General features: G+C 42.8%; 1 protein-coding gene across 12 annotated transcripts in view; it reads right to left on the reverse strand.

Annotated features, from left to right (window-relative positions):
* The window catches only part of PTPRT (protein tyrosine phosphatase receptor type T), a 1,135,643-nt gene that overhangs the window by 264,744 nt on the left and 849,603 nt on the right, over nucleotides 1-21,296 (reverse strand). For all 12 annotated transcript variants that reach the window (XM_054467368.1, XM_054467370.1, XM_063659593.1 and 9 more), the window contains exons 10-11: nucleotides 19,126-19,327; nucleotides 17,677-17,779 (exon numbers count right to left, since the gene is read on the reverse strand). In XM_054467368.1, coding sequence (XP_054323343.1) covers nucleotides 17,677-17,779; nucleotides 19,126-19,327 — 305 coding nt within the window. The remainder of the gene's footprint in view (nucleotides 1-17,676; nucleotides 17,780-19,125; nucleotides 19,328-21,296) is intronic.

The following is a 21,296-nucleotide window of genomic DNA, read 5'->3' on the forward strand; positions in this document are numbered from 1 at the left end:
TCTCTGTTTTGGTACCAGTACCATGCTGTTTTGGTTACTGTAGCCTTGTAGCATAGTTTGAAGTCAGGTAGCATGATGCCTCCAGCTTTGTTCTTTTGGCTTAGGATTGACTTGGTGATGGGGGCTCTTTTTTGGTTCCGTATGAACTTTAAAGTAGTTCTTTCCAATTCTGTGAAGAAAGTCATTGGTAGCTTGATGGGGATGGCATTGAATCTATAAATTACCTTGGGCAGTATGGCCATTTTCACGATATTGATTCTTCCTACCCATGAGCATGGAATGTTCTTCCATTTGTTTGTATCCTCTTTTATTTCATTGAGCAGTGGTTTGTAGTTCTTCTTGAAGAGGTCCTTCGCGTCCCTTGTAAGTTGGATTCCTAAGCATTTTATTCTCTTTGAAGCAATTGTGAACGGGAGTTCACTCATGATTTGGCTCTCTGTTTGTCTGTTATTGGTGTATAAGAATGCTTGTTATTTTTGCACATTGATTTTGTATCCTGAGACTTTGCTGAAGTTGCTTATCAGCTTAAGGAGATTTTGGGCTGAGACAATGGGGTTTTCTAGATATACAATCATGTCATCTGCAAACAGGGACAATTTGATTTCCTCTTTTCTTAATTGAATACCCTTTATTTCCTTCTCCTGCCTAATTGCCCCGGCCAGAACTTCCAACACTATGTTGAATAGGAGTGGTGAGAGAGGGCATCCCTGTCTTGTGCCAGTTTTCAAAGGGAATGCTTCCAGTTTTTGCCCATTCAGTATGATATTGGCTGTGGGTTTGTCATAGATAGCTCTTATTATTTTGAGATACGTCCCATCAATACCTAATTTATTGAGAATTTTTAGCATGAAGGTTGTTGAATTTTTTCAAAGGCCTTTTCTGCATCTATTGAGATAATCATGTGGTTTTTGTCTTTGGTTCTGTTTATATGCTGGATTACATTTATTGAGTTGCGTATATCGAACCAGCCTTGCATCCCAGGGATGAAGCCCACTTGATCATGGTGGATAAGCTTTTTGATGTGCTGCTGGATTCGGTTTGCTAGTATTTTATTGAGGATTTTTGCATCAATGTTCATCAAGGATATTGGTGTAAAATTCTCTTTTTTGGTTGTGTCTCTGCCTGGCTTTGGTATCAGGATGATGCTGCCCTCATAAAATGAGTTAGGGAGGATTCCCTCTTTTTCTGTTGATTGGAATAGTTTCAGAAGGAATGGTACCAGTTCCTCCTTGTACCTCTGGTAGAATTCGGCTGTGAATCCATCTGGTCCTGGACTCTTTTTGGTTGGTAAGCTATTGATTATTGCCACAATGTCAGAGCCTGTTATTGGTCTATTCAGAGATTCAACTTCTTCCTGGTTTAGTCTTGGGAGAGTGTATGTGTGAAGGAATTTATCCACTTCTTCTAGATTTTCTAGTTTATTTGCGTAGAGGTGTTTGTAGTATTCTCTGATGGTAGTTTGTATTTCTGTGGGATCGGTGGTGATATCCCCTTTATCATTTTTTATTGCGTCTATTTGATTCTTCTCTCTTTTTTTTCTTTATTAGTCTCGCTAGCGGTCTATCAATTTTGTTGATCCTTTCAAAAAACCAGCTCCTGGATTCATTCATTTTTTGAAGGGTTTTTTTGTCTCTATTTCCTTCAGTTCTGCTCTGATTTTAGTTATTTCTTACCTTCTGCTAGCTTTTGAATGTGTTTGCTCTTGCTTTTCTAGTTCTTTTAATTGTGATGTTAGGGTGTCAATTTTGGATCTTTCCTGCTTTCTCTCGTGGGCATTTAGTGCTATAAATTTCCCTCTATACACTGCTTTGAATGTGTCCCAGAGATTCTGGTATGTTGTGTTTTTGTTCTCATTGGTTTCAAAGAACATCTTTATTTCTGCCTTCATTTCGTTATGTACCCAGTAGTCATTCAGGAGCAGGTTGTTCAGTTTCCATGTAGTAGAGTGGTTTTGAGTGAGTTTCTTCATCCTGAGTTCTAGTTTGATTGCACTGTGGTCTGAGAGACAGTTTGTTATAATTTCTGTTCTTTTACATTTGCTGAGGAGAGCTTTACTTCCAACCATGTGGTCAATTTTGGAATAGGTGTGGTGTGGTGCTGAAAAAAATGTATATTCTGTTGATTTGGGGTGGAGAGTTCTGTAGATGTCTATTAGGTCCGCTTGGTGCAGAGCTGAGTTCAATTCCTGAGTATCCTTTTAACTTTCTGTCTTGTTGATCTGTCTAATGTTGACAGTGGGGTGTTAAAGTCTCCCGTTATTATTGTGTGGGAGTCTAAGTCTCTTTGTAGGTCACTCAGGACTTGCTTTATGAATCTGTGTAGTTATTTAACAAAAAACTGTGGCTTAACTACATTGGAAAGAAGGAAGAGAGGTATTGGATGATTTAAGACAGACAAGTTATCATCTATCATAGCAGGAAATAAATAGATAATGTCTGCAATCAATAACTTTAAAATAGCACATTATGTAATGACATTGCCAATTCTCAGAAGAAAGAGCAAAGAATTAAAATGCATTTGCCTCTGAGGCACAGGACTGGGTGGGGGGGTTGTAAATGGCGGTGTTGGGAATGGTTTGGCTATTTGATTTTCCAAGTATGTGTATTTGTTACTTTGAGATTTTTTAATTAAAGAATGAAAAAGGTTAATGTATATGAATTGGCTGTCAGTGCCTGGCATATTAGAGAAGGCACTCAATACACTGTAGTTCAATTTTTTTCATTTCAGTAATTCCATTCCTGGGGATTTTTGCTATTTAAAGGTACAATACCAAAAGAAAAACATGAATAAATTTGTGATTGCTTGGTTATTTATAACAAAAAAAACTGGAAATGACCCAAATTTTCAACCATATGGAAATGGCTAAGAATTACGCAAAAAGCTGACAAAATGTTATAAACCAAGAAGATGAGTTTATTGTTTCAGATGGCTGTGGATTAGCTAAAACTGACTGCACACACACATACAAAGTCCCTGATGTGTTTAGACTAGAAAATAGAAACCTGAGAGAAACTGGATGTCTAAAGAGAGGAGGAGATGTAGTATATCTCCACTCTAGACAACTTTCTGTGGCCTCCAGAGTCCTTAATAGGGGGCCTCGCAGCTACTTCAGTCACTGGGCAAGGGGAGTTTCTTCCCAAAACTGAAGAGTTTCTTTTTGAGCTGTGGCATGGTCTTTCATACTTAGAGTTTCGCATCACTCTTCAGGAAGAATGCATACTCACAATTGATGCCACTAATAGCAATGCTTACAGATATTTAGAAGCCCCCTCTTCCCTGGCTCTACAGTTAGACTCAGCATTAGCAAAGTCAAGCCTCACCTGGAAGTCATTCCAAGCTGTAGTTCGGCCTCCAACTTACAATGTGTCAGAAAACCCATTTCTTAGCAGAGCTATTGATGAAAATTATATGACAACAATGAAAAAATTTAACATAATGCATCTGAGTCTGCATCAGAACCTACAAGAGCTACAGGTCCTAAGATACTATGAGCTGAGCAAGCCACCTTCTCAGGATCTCAGTTTTCTCTACTGAGAACAGGGGATTATTTTTTCTACTTCAGGGCTGTATTGTGAGTGTACAATCAATGAAAGGATGCTTGGTATCCTCAGGTTCTCATCTCAGGTTCTGATCCAGAGGAGGAGCTCAACAAAGCTCAATTAGATGTGACTTTGAGTGTGTATGACCCACTCCTTAGAACTGGGCTTCTCAGACTGTATACACATGAGCATCTCCTGGAGGACATGTTAAAAAACAGATTGCTGGGCTTTCCCCCTAGACTTTCTGATTTAGTTGGCTGGGGACAGAGCCTTTCTAAAGCCTCTCTAAAAATTTAGAAATTTGCATTTCTAAAAAAGTCCCAGGTAATACATCAGTATTCGATCTGGGACCAAACTTTGAGAATTACTGTCTTACAGGCACAAGATACCAGCTTGGAAAATGGTTGAGACTTTGGAGAGGAAAAGGAAAGGCAGGACGGAAAAGTTTAATAAGGGTTCCTTATCTGCCTTGGTCCTGATGCCCACTAAATAGAGTAGAACCTTGGTGTGATTGTCTGTACCAGCTCCACCTCCTTCCTAAGCTCCCTTCTAAGACTCTCCCAACCTCCAGACCTGAACAGAGCCTCCCGTGTCAACTTCCTGAACTGAAAGATGACTACCTTTTCCATCTGCCTGGAGCCTATGTGCTGAGGCAGAGGCCACCTTTTTAGGTTCCAAGAAATTATGCATTCGTTATGGAGGAAATTAACACCTCAAAGCAAACTATAATTAGGAATTCTTCAATTCAGTTTATGCTTTTTCAATTAGGCACTCTATAATTTTAATCATGGGAGCATTACCATGTTTCTGTAATTTATATACCTGCAGTATAATTAAGCCTGGGAAAGACATTGCTCTAAACCTGAATGGAAGTGATTGTTTCCCTTCACACTTGCAGTATTACATGTCCCTGATGGAGAGATGGTGCCAGTTGCAGAGGAGCCATTTGTGAGTTGGAGAGGCCAATGAGAGAACTCCTGGCTTTGGAAATATGATGGCTGTTGTAGACCATGTGATGCCTTTGAACATCTGCATCCCAAAGCTTCAACTCCTATTGTGACTTTCAAAACATTCCCACCATTGGAAACTGCTTTGGACAACTATTCTTGGAAACTAATTTCAATTAAGCAGGAACAGGGTGTCCTGGCAGGGGAGACGTTATCTGAGAGCCGTGGGAAGCAGATGGCTTTGAATTGAAGAAATTGAACAATAGGCTGAAACTTAGCCTGGATTGGGACCAAATTCCTTTTTTTTAAAACAAACAAACAAACAAACAAACAAAAAAAACATTGATTCCTCTTCCTACTTTTTCTAACTCTGTTTCTGTCTCATAATTTCAGCTTTGCCTTTTAGCCACAAAGCAGGGCCTGAATCCTATGTGCAAGGTAGTTCTCTTGGGATTCTGAGCAGTTCTGCAAATTCAAGGAATTCAGAGGCACACTGAAAGTTTTTGTGCTTATTCAGACTGAACCTCTGAACTGTCTGAAGGTTAAAAACCTTTATTTTTTCTCTCTTTTTCCTGCTCTCCCCACAATAGCAAATTCAGATTTGCTGACTACAATAAAAGGAAAAAGAACATAATCAAAACTGGCCTGGGGGGACAATGCATACAGATTCCAACCCAGCTGAGTGACGCGTGCATATTGCTGCAGCATTTTGGCACTCAGTATATTTTGTCTGATCTAAGAAAATATGGAACTTTTTATAGAGTGAAAGTTGGAAGTGGATTTGTTTCTCCCAGGCTGCTTTAGCCTTCCACAAAAGAATACAGATTTGTTCAGATTCTGATATTCTGATATTCAGCCTCATCAAACATCCATCTTCTACCTAGTCCCCAACATCTGCATAGAAGTGACCGTATTCAGATATGCTGTCAGCATGCAACAACACAACATGAATTATTTTGACACCAGTTATTGTCATCATCATCGGAAAACAGAGGTGTGTTTTTAGCCCCCATGTGGACAGGGATAGAGAAATAAGCTGGCAGAGATTCTAGTTCAGCTTTTAGGAGCTAAAACTGGTTATCCTCATGCTGAAACACACACTGAGAGAGACATGAGAGATCCAAAAGCTGTAAACTCAACAGGGGCAACTTCACAGTACAAGGCAAAACTATTGCTTCCCTACATCACAAGAATGAGCAAATATTGGTGCCATAGAAGAGATGACTTGGTTCCCTGTACAGGTTCCTTTCTCCATACCTGAGGCCACCTATAGGCAACACCAGTAGTACCCAAGCGTGGTCCAAGACCAGTAGGTCACCTAGGAAACTGTTCAAAATGCAGATTCTCAGGCATTATCCCATAGTCCTTGGGGACGGGCAGGAATCTGCAGGCTTACTAGAACCCCAGCTGATTATGATGTTCATTAAAGTTTGGAAACCTTGGGATTAAACCACTTCCCACATTCTATATCCAGTGGGAGTGATGTGGAGAAATTTTGGAAGTCTAGCTCGGTAGATCAGAATCTCCTCAGTAAGGAAGCCCAGCCATAGGTCCCATGCTGTTTTCAGGACTTGTACCTGTGTCTAAGTCTTCATTACATTGCTCATCTCTTATGATAGGATCTCTGGCCTTTACCTCTCTCCCCAAACGCCTGCCAAATAACCTCTCTGAAACCAAACATGGGCCTTGACCTCTTCTTACCAACCTTCTTAGGGTCTACAGCAATGTAGTAAAATAGAATTTTCTGCCATGATGGAAATGCCGTCCAGTATGTCAGCCACTAGCTACTTGTGGCTATTGAGTACTTGAGATGTGGCTAATGCAACTAATGAACGGAAGCTTTAATTTTACTTAATTTTAATTAGCTTAAATTTAAATAGCCACATGTAGCTATTAATGATAGTTACTGTATTGGACAGTGTAAGTCTAAAGTCTAGCCCTCGATTCTTGCATTTGTTACTGGGGGTGCTACATCTTGCTCTGGGCATGAATACTTATATGTTTATAAAATTCTTAGTAAGCCTATACCTAAGTGGAAATGCACTAAATAGCAAACCCTAAGCAGCTGTAGCCAGGTAAGAAAAGGGTGAATTGTATTGTGAGAGAGTAAGCACACATTTTTTCGGCCCATTGGTGGAGACCCTAACTTTAAGATGTTATTTTCCTACCAAAAAGCCAGGGCTTTCAGAATCACTTCTCTCACTGTTGCCAAGTAGAGGCAACTCTCTGAGCAGCCCTAAACAGCTGGAGCAGGCATCGTGCAGAATGCTTTTTGGATAAGAGCAAACCTCCTTGGATTCTAACATGGCACAGAGCCATGCTGTAACTCAGAAGAACATCAATAGATCAGGCTATAGGAAGGCACTTGATGGAAGCAGACTTGAAAGTCTGACCTTTGGGCGGTTGCAGACAGAGACCGAGAGCCATTGGTTATCAGCTGTGCAAGATCTGAGACAAAGCAGTGATGCAAACTGTCATGAGGCCCAAAACAGTGGGAGAAGTAAAAGTCAGCAGAAAAAAAAGTTATAGAAAAAGTAAGAACCAGGAGAAGGCATCTTGCAAAGTCACCGTGCTCTTGCAAGGAGTTTCACCAGTTCCCCAGGGTTGGAGAGTTTGTATTATAAGAACTACATCTACTTGGACAGCCCCTCCATCCTTAGTCTGGCCTCGTGTTCCTTGCAACATTTGGCTCCAATGACCTTTCACCTTGAATCTATTACTGTCTGTTCACCATCACTGCCAATGTGGTCACACCCAGAGCCATCATATCCTATAGAAGAGTTTTATTACTGACACCTTACATTTGATCATCTTATTCTCCAAATAGCACTTCCTGTCTTTCTACACTCTCCCTGCTTTGTACCCTCTGCACAAATTCTTCAACAGCATCCAGGTTGCCTGGCCCTCAATATATCTATTTTCTGAACAGCAACCTTCACATTCTTTTTAAAGCAAGCATACACCAGATGGTCCATTTTCCAGCACTTTTGTTGACATTATCAATCATCTTCATTCGTCGGTAGCCCTGGATCAACTTGTGTGTCTTTCTTCTTTTCTACTACATGAGCTTCTTGAAGCTCCTGGAGAAGATTAAACAATTGAAAAAAAAATTTAAACGATTCTTCCCTTGAATTTCTTGTTTTAAAAGAAAAGAAAAGTCAAAATGAAATATACAGCCCTGGTTTTCCTTCTACCTCTTTGGCCAGTCCTTCTCCATCTCCTGTGTGGTTCCTTGATAAAGTTTCGTAGCTCTCTGTTCTGTTTCTCATCTCTTCTAATTTACACTCTCCCAGGATGAGGTCATCCACTCCCCTCCATACTTCAAATACCACCTGGATGCTAATGACTCCCAAATCTAAAACCCCTGCTCAGATGCCTCTCCAGCACTCCAGACTTTTGGAATTTAAATAGTCCCTATGGTAGGAGGTGAGCATGACAACCACTCTTCTTTCCCTCATGCCAGTAACAGTCCCTGTCTCCATCTCTCCAGATGGCAGACAGTCCAAAATAGAACACTCTTTCGATCTTCATGTTCCATCGACTGCTCCATTTAAAATATTCTTCCCCAAACACCTGTTTTTCCTCCTTGGTTGGAGCCTAAGTAATATAATCCAGAATCCTAACACCAGAGCCAATTCTTGGTAAGCTGGGTTGTTGGTGGAGGAAGGAGCCTTATAAAAGGGGACCTGAAATGCAGTTAGGGTAAAAGCTGAAGTGAATGCAAACCCACCTACATTATTTGGGTGTCACCTTTCTTCCCTTTTGTTTTCCTGAACAATCATCTTACTGCAGCTCTGTGCTATATCACCAGACTGACCTTTGTCTCCTAGGGTGATTTCTTTGGTGGTACACACATAACCCTTCAATATGTACCCCATTGGTTGGCATATGTAGACTGTGGGACAACCCCATGGAGAAGGGCACTACAGTAACATTCATTCCCTTATTCTTTATTTCTGGTTGCCTCTTCATATATCTGGCTTCTCCTATTTCCCAATCTGCTGTGATGAAGTCCCAGCGTGATTTTAGGCATGGCTAAAAGTGGTGTTAACAAAGCTAAGTCTTCTCCCAGGTTATGTCTGGGTATCTCTTATCCATGTCCCCCTAACCCCCAATACACCAAAGTGGGACCCATAGCATTCCTCATCATCAGGTCCCAGCAAAGGTGGCCCAGAGAACTGGGGAACTAAGTGAATAAATGAGGTTTGGAGAAAGAGTGTCTAAATGTAATTACAGTTTCTCATCTTTCCCAATGTGGACAAGGCCTCGCAAACTCCTCAGGCTGCCCTGTGTTAATAAATCCTCTAAATGTTCATTTCTCTTTCCTGATTGGACACCATCATATGCTGGTATCTGAGAATCAGACGGTAATGATTCCAATTTTGCTCGCTGCGGCTTCATGGACCAGCAAAACCCTTCTGTGATTGTTTCATGTGCTCCCACTCTGGGCTTCACAGTTATTAAAGGAATCCTGAAGGAAATCTGGCAATCGTTTGCTTTTCTTCCCAATAAAGTTTCTTCTTTCTTTAAAAGTAGGCTGTATCTCCAATTTGTACTGTAGCTAATCACTGTGCTGTTCAGAATCTGTGGTCTTAACTAACTGCACCTGTCAAATGCAGAAGGATCACAGATTCTCATCAGGAGGTGAAGAGAACTTGCAATGACCTTTAGAAGCATATACCTTGCTACACTGTCTTCTAGGGTTCCATCTTTCATACCCCTGGTCCTCCAGGCTAGAGTTCCCACACCGTGTGCATGATGCCTCAAGCAACCTAAGAAAGCAGGTCTCATGTCCTAACTGACCTGGTAAAAGGTCCCTTAGAAGTCCCCCGCACTCTCCTAGACCACACGCCAGGTTGCAGCTGTCCTTGCTCAGCTGAGTTCCTAACTCCCCCATTCAGTTCGCAGACCACCTTTGCCACCATTCGCCTTTCCTGGATGAAATGTCCTCATAGACTCTTCCCTCCCTTGGCATCCATTGACTCAGAGAATGGCACGACTTTCCATCCCACGAACCAAGCCAGAAAACTGGGAGTCATTCTGGACAATGTCTTTTCCTTCACACCCCAACACCCTGCCCCTTGGAGAAGTCATTGCAAGCCATGTCCATTTTATCTCTTACAAGTTGTATCTCATCGTCATAAGTACTCTAGTGGTGGGTCACCTTCATTTCTTATCTGAACAATGTAACTGTCTCCCAAGGGTGTTGCTCTTAAACCCTGAGTGTGCTGGCCCTTTGGTAAAGAGATACTACAAGCTTGTCTGCTTGAATTTATATTTCGGAAAGGTGCTCATATCTGACCAAGTTCATAGACTCATAGGCACTTTCTTTTTCTGATTGTCTTTCCTATTTTTAAGGTAATGTTGTTTTGAAGATCACCCCTGGAGATGGGTGTAGGTTTCCTGATGTGCCCTACACTGGCCAGCACTTCACATGTATAGATCTCACATGAGTGCTGGAGGATACACAGCAGATAGGCATTGGCTTGCAGCAGGTCTCAGAGAATATTCTTGCCCATGGCTGCCCATGGCTTAGAGCCACTCTTTGCTTCAACAGCTTGGCCAAACATAAGGACTATGTTTCTGTTTTGTTTTGAGACAGAGTCTCGCTCTGTCACCCAGGCTGGAGTGCAGTGGTGTGATCTCAGCTCACTGCAACCTCTGCCTACCGGGTTCAAGTGATTCTAGTGCCTCAGCCTCCCAACTAGCTGGGATTACAGGTACCTTCCACCACACCCAACAAATTTTTGTATTTTTCGTCGAGATGGGTTTACACCATGTTGGCCAGGCTGGTTTTGAATTCCTGTCCTCAGGTGATCTGCCTGCCTCAGCCTCCCAAAGTGCTGGGATTACAGACATGAGCCATCAGGCCCAGCCCCCAAAGAGCATGTTGAACAATTACCACTTGCAGTTTACACAGTTTAGCTTATTCGACCTTCAAAACAATCTGTGATGTAGCTATTCCCATTTACCGACAAGCAACTCACCGTTCAGAGAAAATAAGTACCTGCTTCCAGTATACCCAGTGGGGCAATTGGATGAGACTGGTCTGATTTTAGGAGCCACTCCTGTTTCAGTGTATCCAACTGGGAAGTCAGCTATGGCAGGAAGAGCATAATGGTCTCAGGTCTGAGTGAGGAGCTCCGTATGGGACCCACCTCTGCTCTCAGGGAGGCCACAGTCTAGCGGAGGCTGACGACACAAGGCACTGACAGAGGGGTGACCATGACAGAGTGGCAACTCAGAAGGAGCTGATGCATTCTGCTGCAAGAGTGGAGATGGTCCTGGATGTGGCCGATGTGAACTGGATGTTGGAGAGGTGGAGAATGGCATGCTTGGTGGAGAGAACAGCATGGGCTAGGGGCCTGTTTGCTCAGAGAAGGACAAACAGTTGGGCACTCACCTTCCCAATGTTCCACACTCCCTTCTGAACAAAGTCTAAATCCAGAGTGAAGACCTTCTTCACCTGGACCCTGCCTGCTTCTTTGCTTCTCTCCTCATCTCTCTGTCCCCACCCACTGAGCTACTTGTGGCTCCCCAGACACACCCTGTACCTTCTCTGTGTGCGCTTTTGCATAGGCTGCTCTTTCTTCTAGGTTACACTCTTCCCTTCTTCACTAACTCCTCCTCATTCCCTAGGACTCAATTTAAGCAACACTGCCTCCAGGAAGCCCTCCCAGCTTCTGAGCTCACCATTCTACCGATGGCTGCCTCTCTACTGAACTCTCATGGAAACTTCTGAACAAGCTGGCCAAACACAGGCTCACTGGCACCTTTTCTTTTTCTGATTGTCTTTCCTGTAGACCTTTACCATCCAAAATGGCACTCACTAGTCACATATGGCTCCTGAAATTTAAATTAATGAAAATAAAAATTTTAAAAATCAGTTTCCCGGTTGTACTAGCCATATATCCAGTGCTCAATGGCCATATGTGTTCAGTGGCAGTCATACCACACAGCACACATATAGGACATTTCTGTAACTGCAGAAAATTCTATTGAACAGCACTCTTTTCAGAATAAGAGGTAGCTGAAGGCATATATATATATATACACACACACACACATATATATAAAAAACTAGTTACTATAGATATACATATATATAAAAAACTAGTTACTATATATATACATATATATATAAAACTAGTTACTATATATATACATACCTACATATATGTGTGTGTGTGTGTGTATATATATATATATATATATATGTATGATGCCAGACACTATTCCATGTAAAGGGAATTCAGTAGTACCAGGCCTTCAGATTTCTTGGAGCTCACGGCCTATAGAGGGGTATGTAGAAACAACAGAAAACAAAACAAATCAAAATATATAAACAGCTGTATAACACAATTAAAGGCTCAGGAAAGAACTATGAAGGAACTATATAGGTCACTGTTGAGTAAAACCTGGTAAAGGGGCAGATGGAAATTAAAGGAAACCGGAAACAAGGCTAAGGACAGATTCTGATGAGCCTTGAATTCCATGCTAAGAAGCTTGTACTTAATGCAATGGAAAACCAATGACCCATTTAAGAATTTTAAGCAGGAAAGTTAACTTGATCCAGTTTGTGCTTCCAAATGATCACTCCAGCAGTTCAGTGGGGGGTGGATTGAAGGATGAGAAGCTGCAGCAAGCACTCCAGCAAGCATATCCTGGCGGGTGCAGGTCCACAGGATGAGGCTGGAAAGTGCCAATGTGGGAGGAGGAGAGAGAGCTTGGCCCAGGTTCTGAAGTCCAGAGGACAAGTCTCCATGACTAATTAGATGGGAAGGGGAGGAAAGAGGGGGAAAGAACATTTCCAAGGAAGTCTTCAGGGATCAGGGGACGGTCTGTTACAGAACCTGGGGCTCTGCCCCCAGCCTCACTTCAGGGACTGCATTATAGGTGACTAATTCATGGCCAAGTTACTTTCTTATGAAAGTTACTACGGATCAGTCACACATCAGTGTGACAGGTGGGGCGTGGGGGAAGAAGGCTCAGCATGTTCAAGCCAGAACTGAATATTAGATTCTAGTCACTATTTGATTGATCTTTTAAGCAATTCTGGGATTCTGTCACTTAAAAACCAATAAATCTTTGAAGGCCTGAGGAAAGCAATACAAAAGCAATAAATCTCCATCGTGGAGTGTTAGAAAAATAGGCCAGGCTGCTGAGGTGGTTTGGCTGGAGGGATGAGGGTGCGGGAGCCCCACACAGCAACAGTCCTCCCTGCCACACCTTGCCCCGCTGCACACTCAGTTCTACCACATAGAGTCAGATCCACGGGGCTTCAGAGGAGCAGTAAGTGGCAGAGCAGGGGCTGGAGTTTGGCTCAGCCAGGGTTGGGGCATCACTGGCAGAAAGAAGAGCCTGCCTGAGTGGGGTCTGAAGGCCAAAGTTTCTGTGTGAGTCTGTTTGAGAACACACAGCTCCACTCAGAGAGGGACCCGCTGAAGCTCACAAATGATAGACCGGGCTCACACAAGGCAGAGTTGGAGGACCCCTGAGAATTCCTCTTGCCCACCCCTCATGCCCTGGTTGGTGGAAGTTTACTCCGTAGCACCCCCACAAAAGGGCCACCCGGTCATCATGTGACATACCAGGCAGAGGAACTCAGAACTTCCCAGGGGAGCCATGAACTCAGAGCCAGGATACTAGGTCTATGCACTGTCTTTAACTGTAACAAGCCCCACAAGCTTGGGCCAATCAGTTAACATCTTAGACTTCAGTTTCCTGCTCCAAAATGGAGATGGTATTTCCCAACCAGCTGACTCACCAGGTAGGTGAGGATCAGATAATACAATGGAAGTAAAGGAACAATTAACCGTACATGCTAATTCAGAAAACTATTAACTGTAAAATTTGATTTGAAGCATCCTTAACCCAGTGCATCTAGTGAGTTGAGTCCTGGGATCACAGAGTGTCCATATTGTTTTCTCCATCCTTCACCTCCCCAACTCACACAACTGCACACTGCTCTGCTTTCCTGGGTGGTGCTCATCTCTCCAGCCAGTCTACCGCTTCTCTCAATCACTACAGTCAATGTACCTAGTGGTTTCATATCATCTTACAGTGGAACTGCAGAAGCAGCTCAATACCCCTGGGTTGCAAGAAACATAACCCGAGCACACCAGACGCACCAGGCATGACACCATTGGTGGGACCTAGGTGCTTGGACTAAGGAATGGGGATAGTTTAAGAAGTGAACACCACATGGCATGATCCATGATTCAATAGCATCACCTCATGACATGATCCAGTCAGATCGAGCCTCCCACATCACGACATTGCAAATGTTCAATCAGATCACGCCATTACCTTCTGCCTATAAAACCTGTCCCCGCCTCCAAAAGCCTGACTCGTGTCTCCTTGTTCAGCAGCCTTGCAATAAACTTTTCTCTCTACAAAAACACAGTGCTTCAGAGTTTGGCTTTCTATTGTGCATGGGCAAACAGACCAAGTTCTGTTCAGTGACACTTTTTTGCTAATTTCATGATTTTGTTTGTTTTGTGTGTTTGCTTAATGCCCCACCCCCCTGCCTCACTCACAAACAATTTACTGGAGCCTCAAGAGGACAGAGGTGTGGCTATCTTGTTCCTTGCTGTATCCCTATTGCTTAGCTCACTTCCCTAAACATGGTAAGTGTTCAATAAATATTTGTTGCATGACCTAGTGGTCAACTACCTCTCATATAACATCCTACTGCCCAGAGTTCAAGGTGAATGAAGGTCAAGATAACTGAAATCCATTGTGATATTTCCACTTCTGTCCTTCCAGTTGTCCTGAAAGTCGTGCTGGGTGGCATTGGTCAGTCACTTCCCCTTCTAGTCAAATGCTCAAGAAACAGTCTGGAAATAATTCCAGAAACTGAGTCTACACCCACCCTCAATGCTCCAGAGCCTTGAGAGGAAAAGCAGCCAGACATTTCCAGACACCAACCATTTCCCCTTTGAGCAGTGACATTTCTTTTATTTATTTATTTATTTATTTATTTATTTATTTTTGGATAAAAATGTCACCAAAATATATCATGCACACCTTTCTCCTAGGAGGTGGTATAGTATAGTAAAATGAGTGTTGGCTTTAGGTCATTTGAACTAAGTTTAAATTTTGCCTGTACCGTTTGCTTGCTTTATAGCCTGAGTCAACTGACTTAGCTTCTGTTTGTCTCAATTTCTATATTTGCAAAATGAGGAGACTATTCTACACTGTTGCGAGAATACAGGTAGTGTTATATATAGAGACAAGCTGGTAGCAAGTGCTTGTTCCTTAAATGAAAGCTAGCAGGCTCCTGTAAGTTGCAGACCCATCTTTTCAGGGTAAACCAGCACAAAGTAATAAACACGAATGGCTATGAGGGATGACAGCATGTAGGCCTGCTTGATTTTTGAGTCCCTGTGTCTGTTTTGTAGAGTTGCGCTATTCCTTTGCACCCTGACAACTGTCATTTCTCATTGCTACTGGGAAACTTTCATCCCCTTATCCCTCTTCCTAATTTGTTGAGTCTTACGATGTATGAGCTTGTTAAGTAGACGTGCAAAACCAAGAGTATAGAGATTCAGAGGGAAAGTGTAAGGACTTCTCTGTGTGGGAACTGGAAAAGTTTTCATGTGCATTTTGGTTTGGGCTTTTGAGAGGCCCCCTTTGCTGTGGGTGAAGGAGCTTGGACCCTGGCTGGAGTCAGGTAGGCCTGGATGTCAGGCCTGCCCTACTCTTGGTATTTCCATGTTTTGTTCAGCCTCTATGAAATAGTTACTGGCCATACTTTACAGATAAGGAGAATGGAATCTCAGAGAGAGAGAGAGATTAAGCATCTTGTCCAAGGTCACGCAGCTGTGTTACCACGGGATCTGATGCCAGGTTTGCTGCCACCAAACTCTTCTTCTTTCCATGGCCCCACCCACAGCCAGAACACTGGGAAGCTGGACTAAATCCAAACACATTGAAAGGCTATGGATGACAGCTGGATTGGGTCCCTTAGCTGAAAGTTTTATAGGCTTAGTAACCTTGGTCCACCATGGACCTTGGGTCAGATCGGGGCTGTGTTCTGGGTTAGCTGTTAACTTGCTGTGCAACCCTGAACAAGCCTCTTCCCTTCTCTGGGCTGTACTTTTGCTATCTGGGATGCTTTCTAACATCTTAAAACAGTGACCAATACTATGGTATAAAAGAAGAGAGAATTGTGAAAGGGAGTAAGGCATTGGTGGCCAAAATGGAACATCATTTGACACCTGGGGGACCTGCCTTCAAACTCAGCTTTCCTACTTACTGTCTGTATGCCCTTGGGCATTTCTGTGCCTCAGTTTCTTCATGTGCATCTGAAAATGAGGACAATATCTCATAGTATATAGAGAAAATTAAATGGCAATATTACTTCAGAGTAACTGGAAGAAAAGCGGGGGATTCATAACTGAATTTGACTTAAGACCCAACAATCTGCTTTGACTTATCACAGGTAGGACTGTCCTAGAACTACCAGTGTGTAAAATATAAGACAAATGCTTTCTGGTCAGATACCCCGTAAACATTACCAACACATGTTGCAATGACTGAAGGTTCACTTGGCTTAGGGGGAGCATTGTCCAAAGCCTTCAGACTACATAGGAACTTCTAAATTGGTGGTGGTTGGTTCTGTCTACTTCAATGCCTATCATTTCTAGATGAAGCTGTATACAGGATGGACAATAGCTATCCAGACCATCTCAAAAGCCCCCTTCTGGGCTGGTGTCCTAGCCTCCAGTGACACAAGGAGTGAGGCTGCATGCATCTCTCTAGTAGCTGCCCATGTCCTCCAAACAGGCCTGAGCCTCTCAAACACACCCCCATTCTCATCCCAGCACTCCCACCTTGATGTTTATGTTAAAGCAACAACCGCCCTGGTTGCTCCCTGTTATAGCATGCTGTCTCTCTTCTCCATGCCTGTGCTCACACTGGACACTCTTACAACATTGGTGAAATCTTACACATCATTTAAGATACAGCTCAGTGTCTCCACTGGGAATTCTCTCCTCTGAGCTCTTACAGTGACCTATGCATATCTCCACAAGGACACACTGTACTGTAATTATGTTTCTGTCTCCCCAACTGGAGTTTGACTTTCTTTAGGACATGACTTATCCATGGCTAGTTCACTGCTATGTTTTCAAGCACTTAAGCATTGCCTGAGACAGGGTGGATTCTTAAAAAAAAGTTTGTTGAATGAATGAACGGTTTTTAGGCCTTGGGCCCCGCCTCATTCCTGGTACATAACGTACTGAGTTTATGCTTGATGAACTGAACTGACCAATTTGAAAGTTGTTCCACTCAATGCTCTGCTTCATTTTAAGGGACTGTAGTCCTCCTTCCTGGAGTTCTGGGCAAAACCGGCAGTCAATATTTCTGCCCTTGTGCAGTGTACCTTGTTTAAAAGAGATGCCCACGCTCCTGATATCATGAACTGGCACTGGTCAGTTTAACTATGGAGATGTGTCAGTGTATTCCTGAACTTCAACCATCTTTGGTAAAATCAGCAGTTTTACCTTGACAGCAAGTGCCCCTATGGGACTCCAGCACCCTACAGCCTTAAACTGGACCAGCCCCCAGGTCTTGTCAGATTTGTGATATCTGAGCAGGTTGTTTTCAGAATTCAGCAAACCTGTCTATCTGGCTGTTACTGGCAGTGACACAAAGAAAAGTGACCTTTCCAGGAGACAGTGTTCCAGGCCACTGACCCCACTAACTAAATTTACCATAAACATGTTCCAGGAAGTTTCCTTCTAGACCATCTCAGGTCCCGATTAGGATGTTTCTTGTTTTTTTTGTTTTTTTTGTTTTGTTTTGAGACAGGGTCTCACTCTGTTGCCTAAGCTGGAGTGCAGTGGCATGATCACAGCTCACTGCAGTCTTGGTCTTCCAGGCCCAAGCAATCTTTCCATATCATCCTCTCGAGTAGCCGGTACTACAGGCATGTGCTGCCACATCCAGCTAATTTAAAAAATTTTTTTCTTTGTATAGACGGGGTCTCCCTATGTTGCCCAGGTTTGCCTTGAACTCAGGGGCTCCCTTTGAACTGGGCTTGGGGCTGCTGACCTCCTTCCTCCGAGGAAGCTTTGCTCCTGGCCAGTCTTGCCCATGGGCATTGCCAGTCACATGATTCAACTGGAGGCCCATGTGGCACAGAGAAGAAAAACTGCAGACTCCAAGTGAAGAACCATCCTCACCTGACAGGAGCTCCCCGGGACTGAGCAGGTTTCAGCATTACTGTGATGGTCGTGTCTGTCTCATTCAATGGGGTGTCTGTGTCGTACTCAGGCATGGATGGAGCTGGACAGGAAAGAGAGAGTGCAGGTGAGTTCAGCACAGGTTCCCAACCGGCTCCCCACCGCCCCTTGCTGCCATCCTTAAAGACACAGCATGGATAGAGGGAGGACGTTTAGGAAAGGGGTTGGATAAGAAGCCTTCCAGGCCTTCAGTAAAGGAGGCCCTGATGCCCAACCTGCCCATAGTAGGTTTCTTCAAGGTGCAGTAGTGTGGGGAAGGGTAGCAATGATGTGTCCAGTAACCTGCATGAACCAAAATGTTCCACACCTAATAAACAGATATGTGCAGGGAATATAAGTACTAACAAAGAAGTGAAAGCAGAGTCAGCCTTGCTAAACACATTTAAAATGCAAATTACATCAATTATAAACTACTTCCCCTCTACCTTCTTTTTTTCTTCATGAGACCTCCCTTCCCTCATACTCAGCCGATAGGAATGCAACTATATCTATTCCTTTGGGAAGGTAATTTAGCCATTTGTAGTAACAGCTATTAAAACCCACACCCTTTTTAATTCAGTTTTTCCAAATTCTGAATTTAATCCTAAAGTTATAATCCAAACCAATGAATTAAACTTTATTTTGTAACATGTTTATTGAAGCGTTATTTTGTAAAAACACAGAAGCACCAAATATATCCAACCACAGGGGAATGTATAATTAAATTACGTCCATCCACTTGACAGAACATTATAACGAAAGCAGTGTAGCAACATAGGAAACACTTACGGGATAAAGATAAGAGAAAACATTAAGCTACAAAAAAACCATGTTTTTCTGGAAAACCATGTGCAAAATATGTATGTATGCAGACCAGAATTGCATAGATATTTAGGATAATGAAAGCTGTAGAAAAGGTTCTGAAATAATTCTGCATTGTTGCTGTCTAGTGGCAGAGGGGGCCCTACTGGTGATGGCAGTCTGTAATTTTGGACTGCTGTGGCCCTATAATAGTAATTCATTCATTCATTCATTCATTCATTCATCAGGCATTTCATGAGAACCTGCGCTAATGTCTTGTTCTGGCAAAAAGAATGTTCCTGAAAATGAATTTAATAACCAACTTGTGTGCAATATACATTACCTACACACACACGTACTATTTAATGCAACCCTATGGGCAAATTATTTAGTGGCTTGTCACCTAATTAATCTAATTTTTACACTTTAGGAAGTTCATCACTTAGATTTTCTTCATAGGAGACAACAATGGTAACTCACTAGGGACTGGATCGTCCTAATTCCACCCATATCACAGGGTGACAATTCAAGAAAGATTTCCACTTCAAGGAAAATCAGGAAGTGGGGGTGAAACAACCTTTTTTCCTTTTTCCTTTCTAGCAGAGATACCTGAAATTTTGGTGGCGATCCGAGTGGTGACAGGGGGCCCAAAGCCCTTTGCTGTGCTGGCCTTGATGGTGAAGGAATAGGTGGTCCCTGGGTAGAGACCCACAAAGAGGTGGTGGGTTTCATTCCGGAGCTTGAACACTTTCCCCCTCTGGCTTGAGAGGTCAGCACTTGGGTCCAGCGAGCCAACAGCCTTGTAGTTGATCTGTAGGACAAGCCAGCAAACAAACAAATAAATGCCTCACTCAGGAAGCTGGATGGAGCTCATTTAGAGGAACCTTAGGGAGGTGGGGGAAGGGGCGGGCATGTGAACTTGGCCAGCAGATTCTGCTAAGCTGCCTGTTGCTGTCCACTTTACAGATGATCCCAGCCTCCAAATACCCCATTGCTCACCCACTGGAGCAATGCATGTTCTCATTGATTTGTAGGAGTTAAAACTTAAAATAATTGAACTTTCAGAGACAGAGAGTAGAAGGATGGTTATCAGAGGCTGGGAAGGGATGTAGGGGGTGGGGGGATGGTTAATGGGTAGAAAAAATTGAAATAATGAATAAGATTTCATGTTTGCTAGCACAACAGGGGGTTTATGGTCAAAAATAACTTAACTGTACATTTTAAAATAACTAAAAGGGTATAATTGGATTGTTTCTAACAGAGAAGATAATTGCTTGAGGGGATGGACACCCCATTTATCAAGATGTGATTATTACGCATTGCATGCTTATGTCAAAATACCTCATGTAACCCATAAATATGTATACACCTACTATGTACCCACAAAAAATTTTTAAAAAAAGAAATAGAGGGCGACCCACAGATGTCATTTTGAATTTTCTGACAGTCTCATGAAAAGAAGTAAAAAAAAAAGAAACTAATTTTAATAACGCATCTTGTTGAACCCAGTGTATCCAAACTATTATCATTTCAATCTGTAGACAACATAAAAATTGAATGGAATTGTTTACATTCTACTATTCGTATGAAGTCTTACAAATATGTCTTTTACCCCTTCAGCGCTTCTTCATTTGGACTAGCCACTGCTTTTCACAAGTGCAGTAGCCCCATGTGGCCAGTGGCCACCATGCTGGGCACTGCAGTCATAGAACAGTATCCAGGTACAGCATCCCGATGAGAATTATTTATGAGGCTTGTTAAAAATGCAGATCCCGGGCCCCATATTCCAGACCGATAGCAATTGCTGACTGGTGCTTTCTTGTGCATTATCTTTTTTGTCTTCCTCAAATCCTTGGGGTCATCAGGATAGCTACTCTCATCTTAATAATGGAGAAACTGAGGTGCCAATGGAAGCAACTTGCATGCAATCACCATTTTTCAAATTGTATATGGAGATAGTTTGTCTATGGTATATGAAGACCACGCCCCATGTGACATATCATGAGTTCAGCAATAACCAAACTGGTCTACACCTGTGGAATAATTTGTGTCTACTGTTCCCTGATCACACACTTGAGCGTCACAGCAAGGTACTAGAAGAGTTTTGAAGTGCTCACTCCCAATTTCTGCACTTGCCCAAGGGTGAAAATAACTAACAATTGGTAGCCCAGCACTGGTCCCACGGATCACACTTTGAGTGTCACATCTTGAAATTACACAGTTGTAAAGTGGCAAACACAAGATTTTTTGTTTGTCTTACCTGGTTTGTTCCATTAAAAATATTTAATTAGGCTAGGTGTGGTGGCTCACACCTGAAATCCCAGCAATTTAGGAGGCCAAGGTGGGAGGATTGCTAGAACCCGGAGTTTGAGGCCAGTCTGGGCAACACAGTAGGACTCTGTATCTACAAAGTATTAAAAAATTAGCTGGGTTGGTGGTACACATCTGTAGTCCCAGCTATTCAGGGGCTGAGGTGGGAAGATGGCTTGAGCCCAGGAGTTCAAGGCTATAGTGAGCCATGATTGTACCACTGTACTTTAGCCTGGGTGAGAGAGAGAGAGAGACCCTGTCTCTAAAAAATTTTAAAAAAATTAATTATGGCATAATATACATACAGAAAAGCATACCTCTTGATGAATTTTTGAAAACTGGATACAGTCATACAATCAAAAACCAAACCATTACCAGGTCCAAAACTTTTTCCTCACACTCCCTTGCAATCCTACTTGCCTACCCCCATCAGGGATCACCTCTGTCTGACTTTTAACAGCATAGACGAG

The sequence above is a fragment of the Pongo pygmaeus genome, chromosome 21 (genome assembly GCF_028885625.2).
Source record: "Pongo pygmaeus isolate AG05252 chromosome 21, NHGRI_mPonPyg2-v2.0_pri, whole genome shotgun sequence".
Taxonomy (NCBI): Eukaryota; Metazoa; Chordata; class Mammalia; order Primates; family Hominidae; genus Pongo; species Pongo pygmaeus.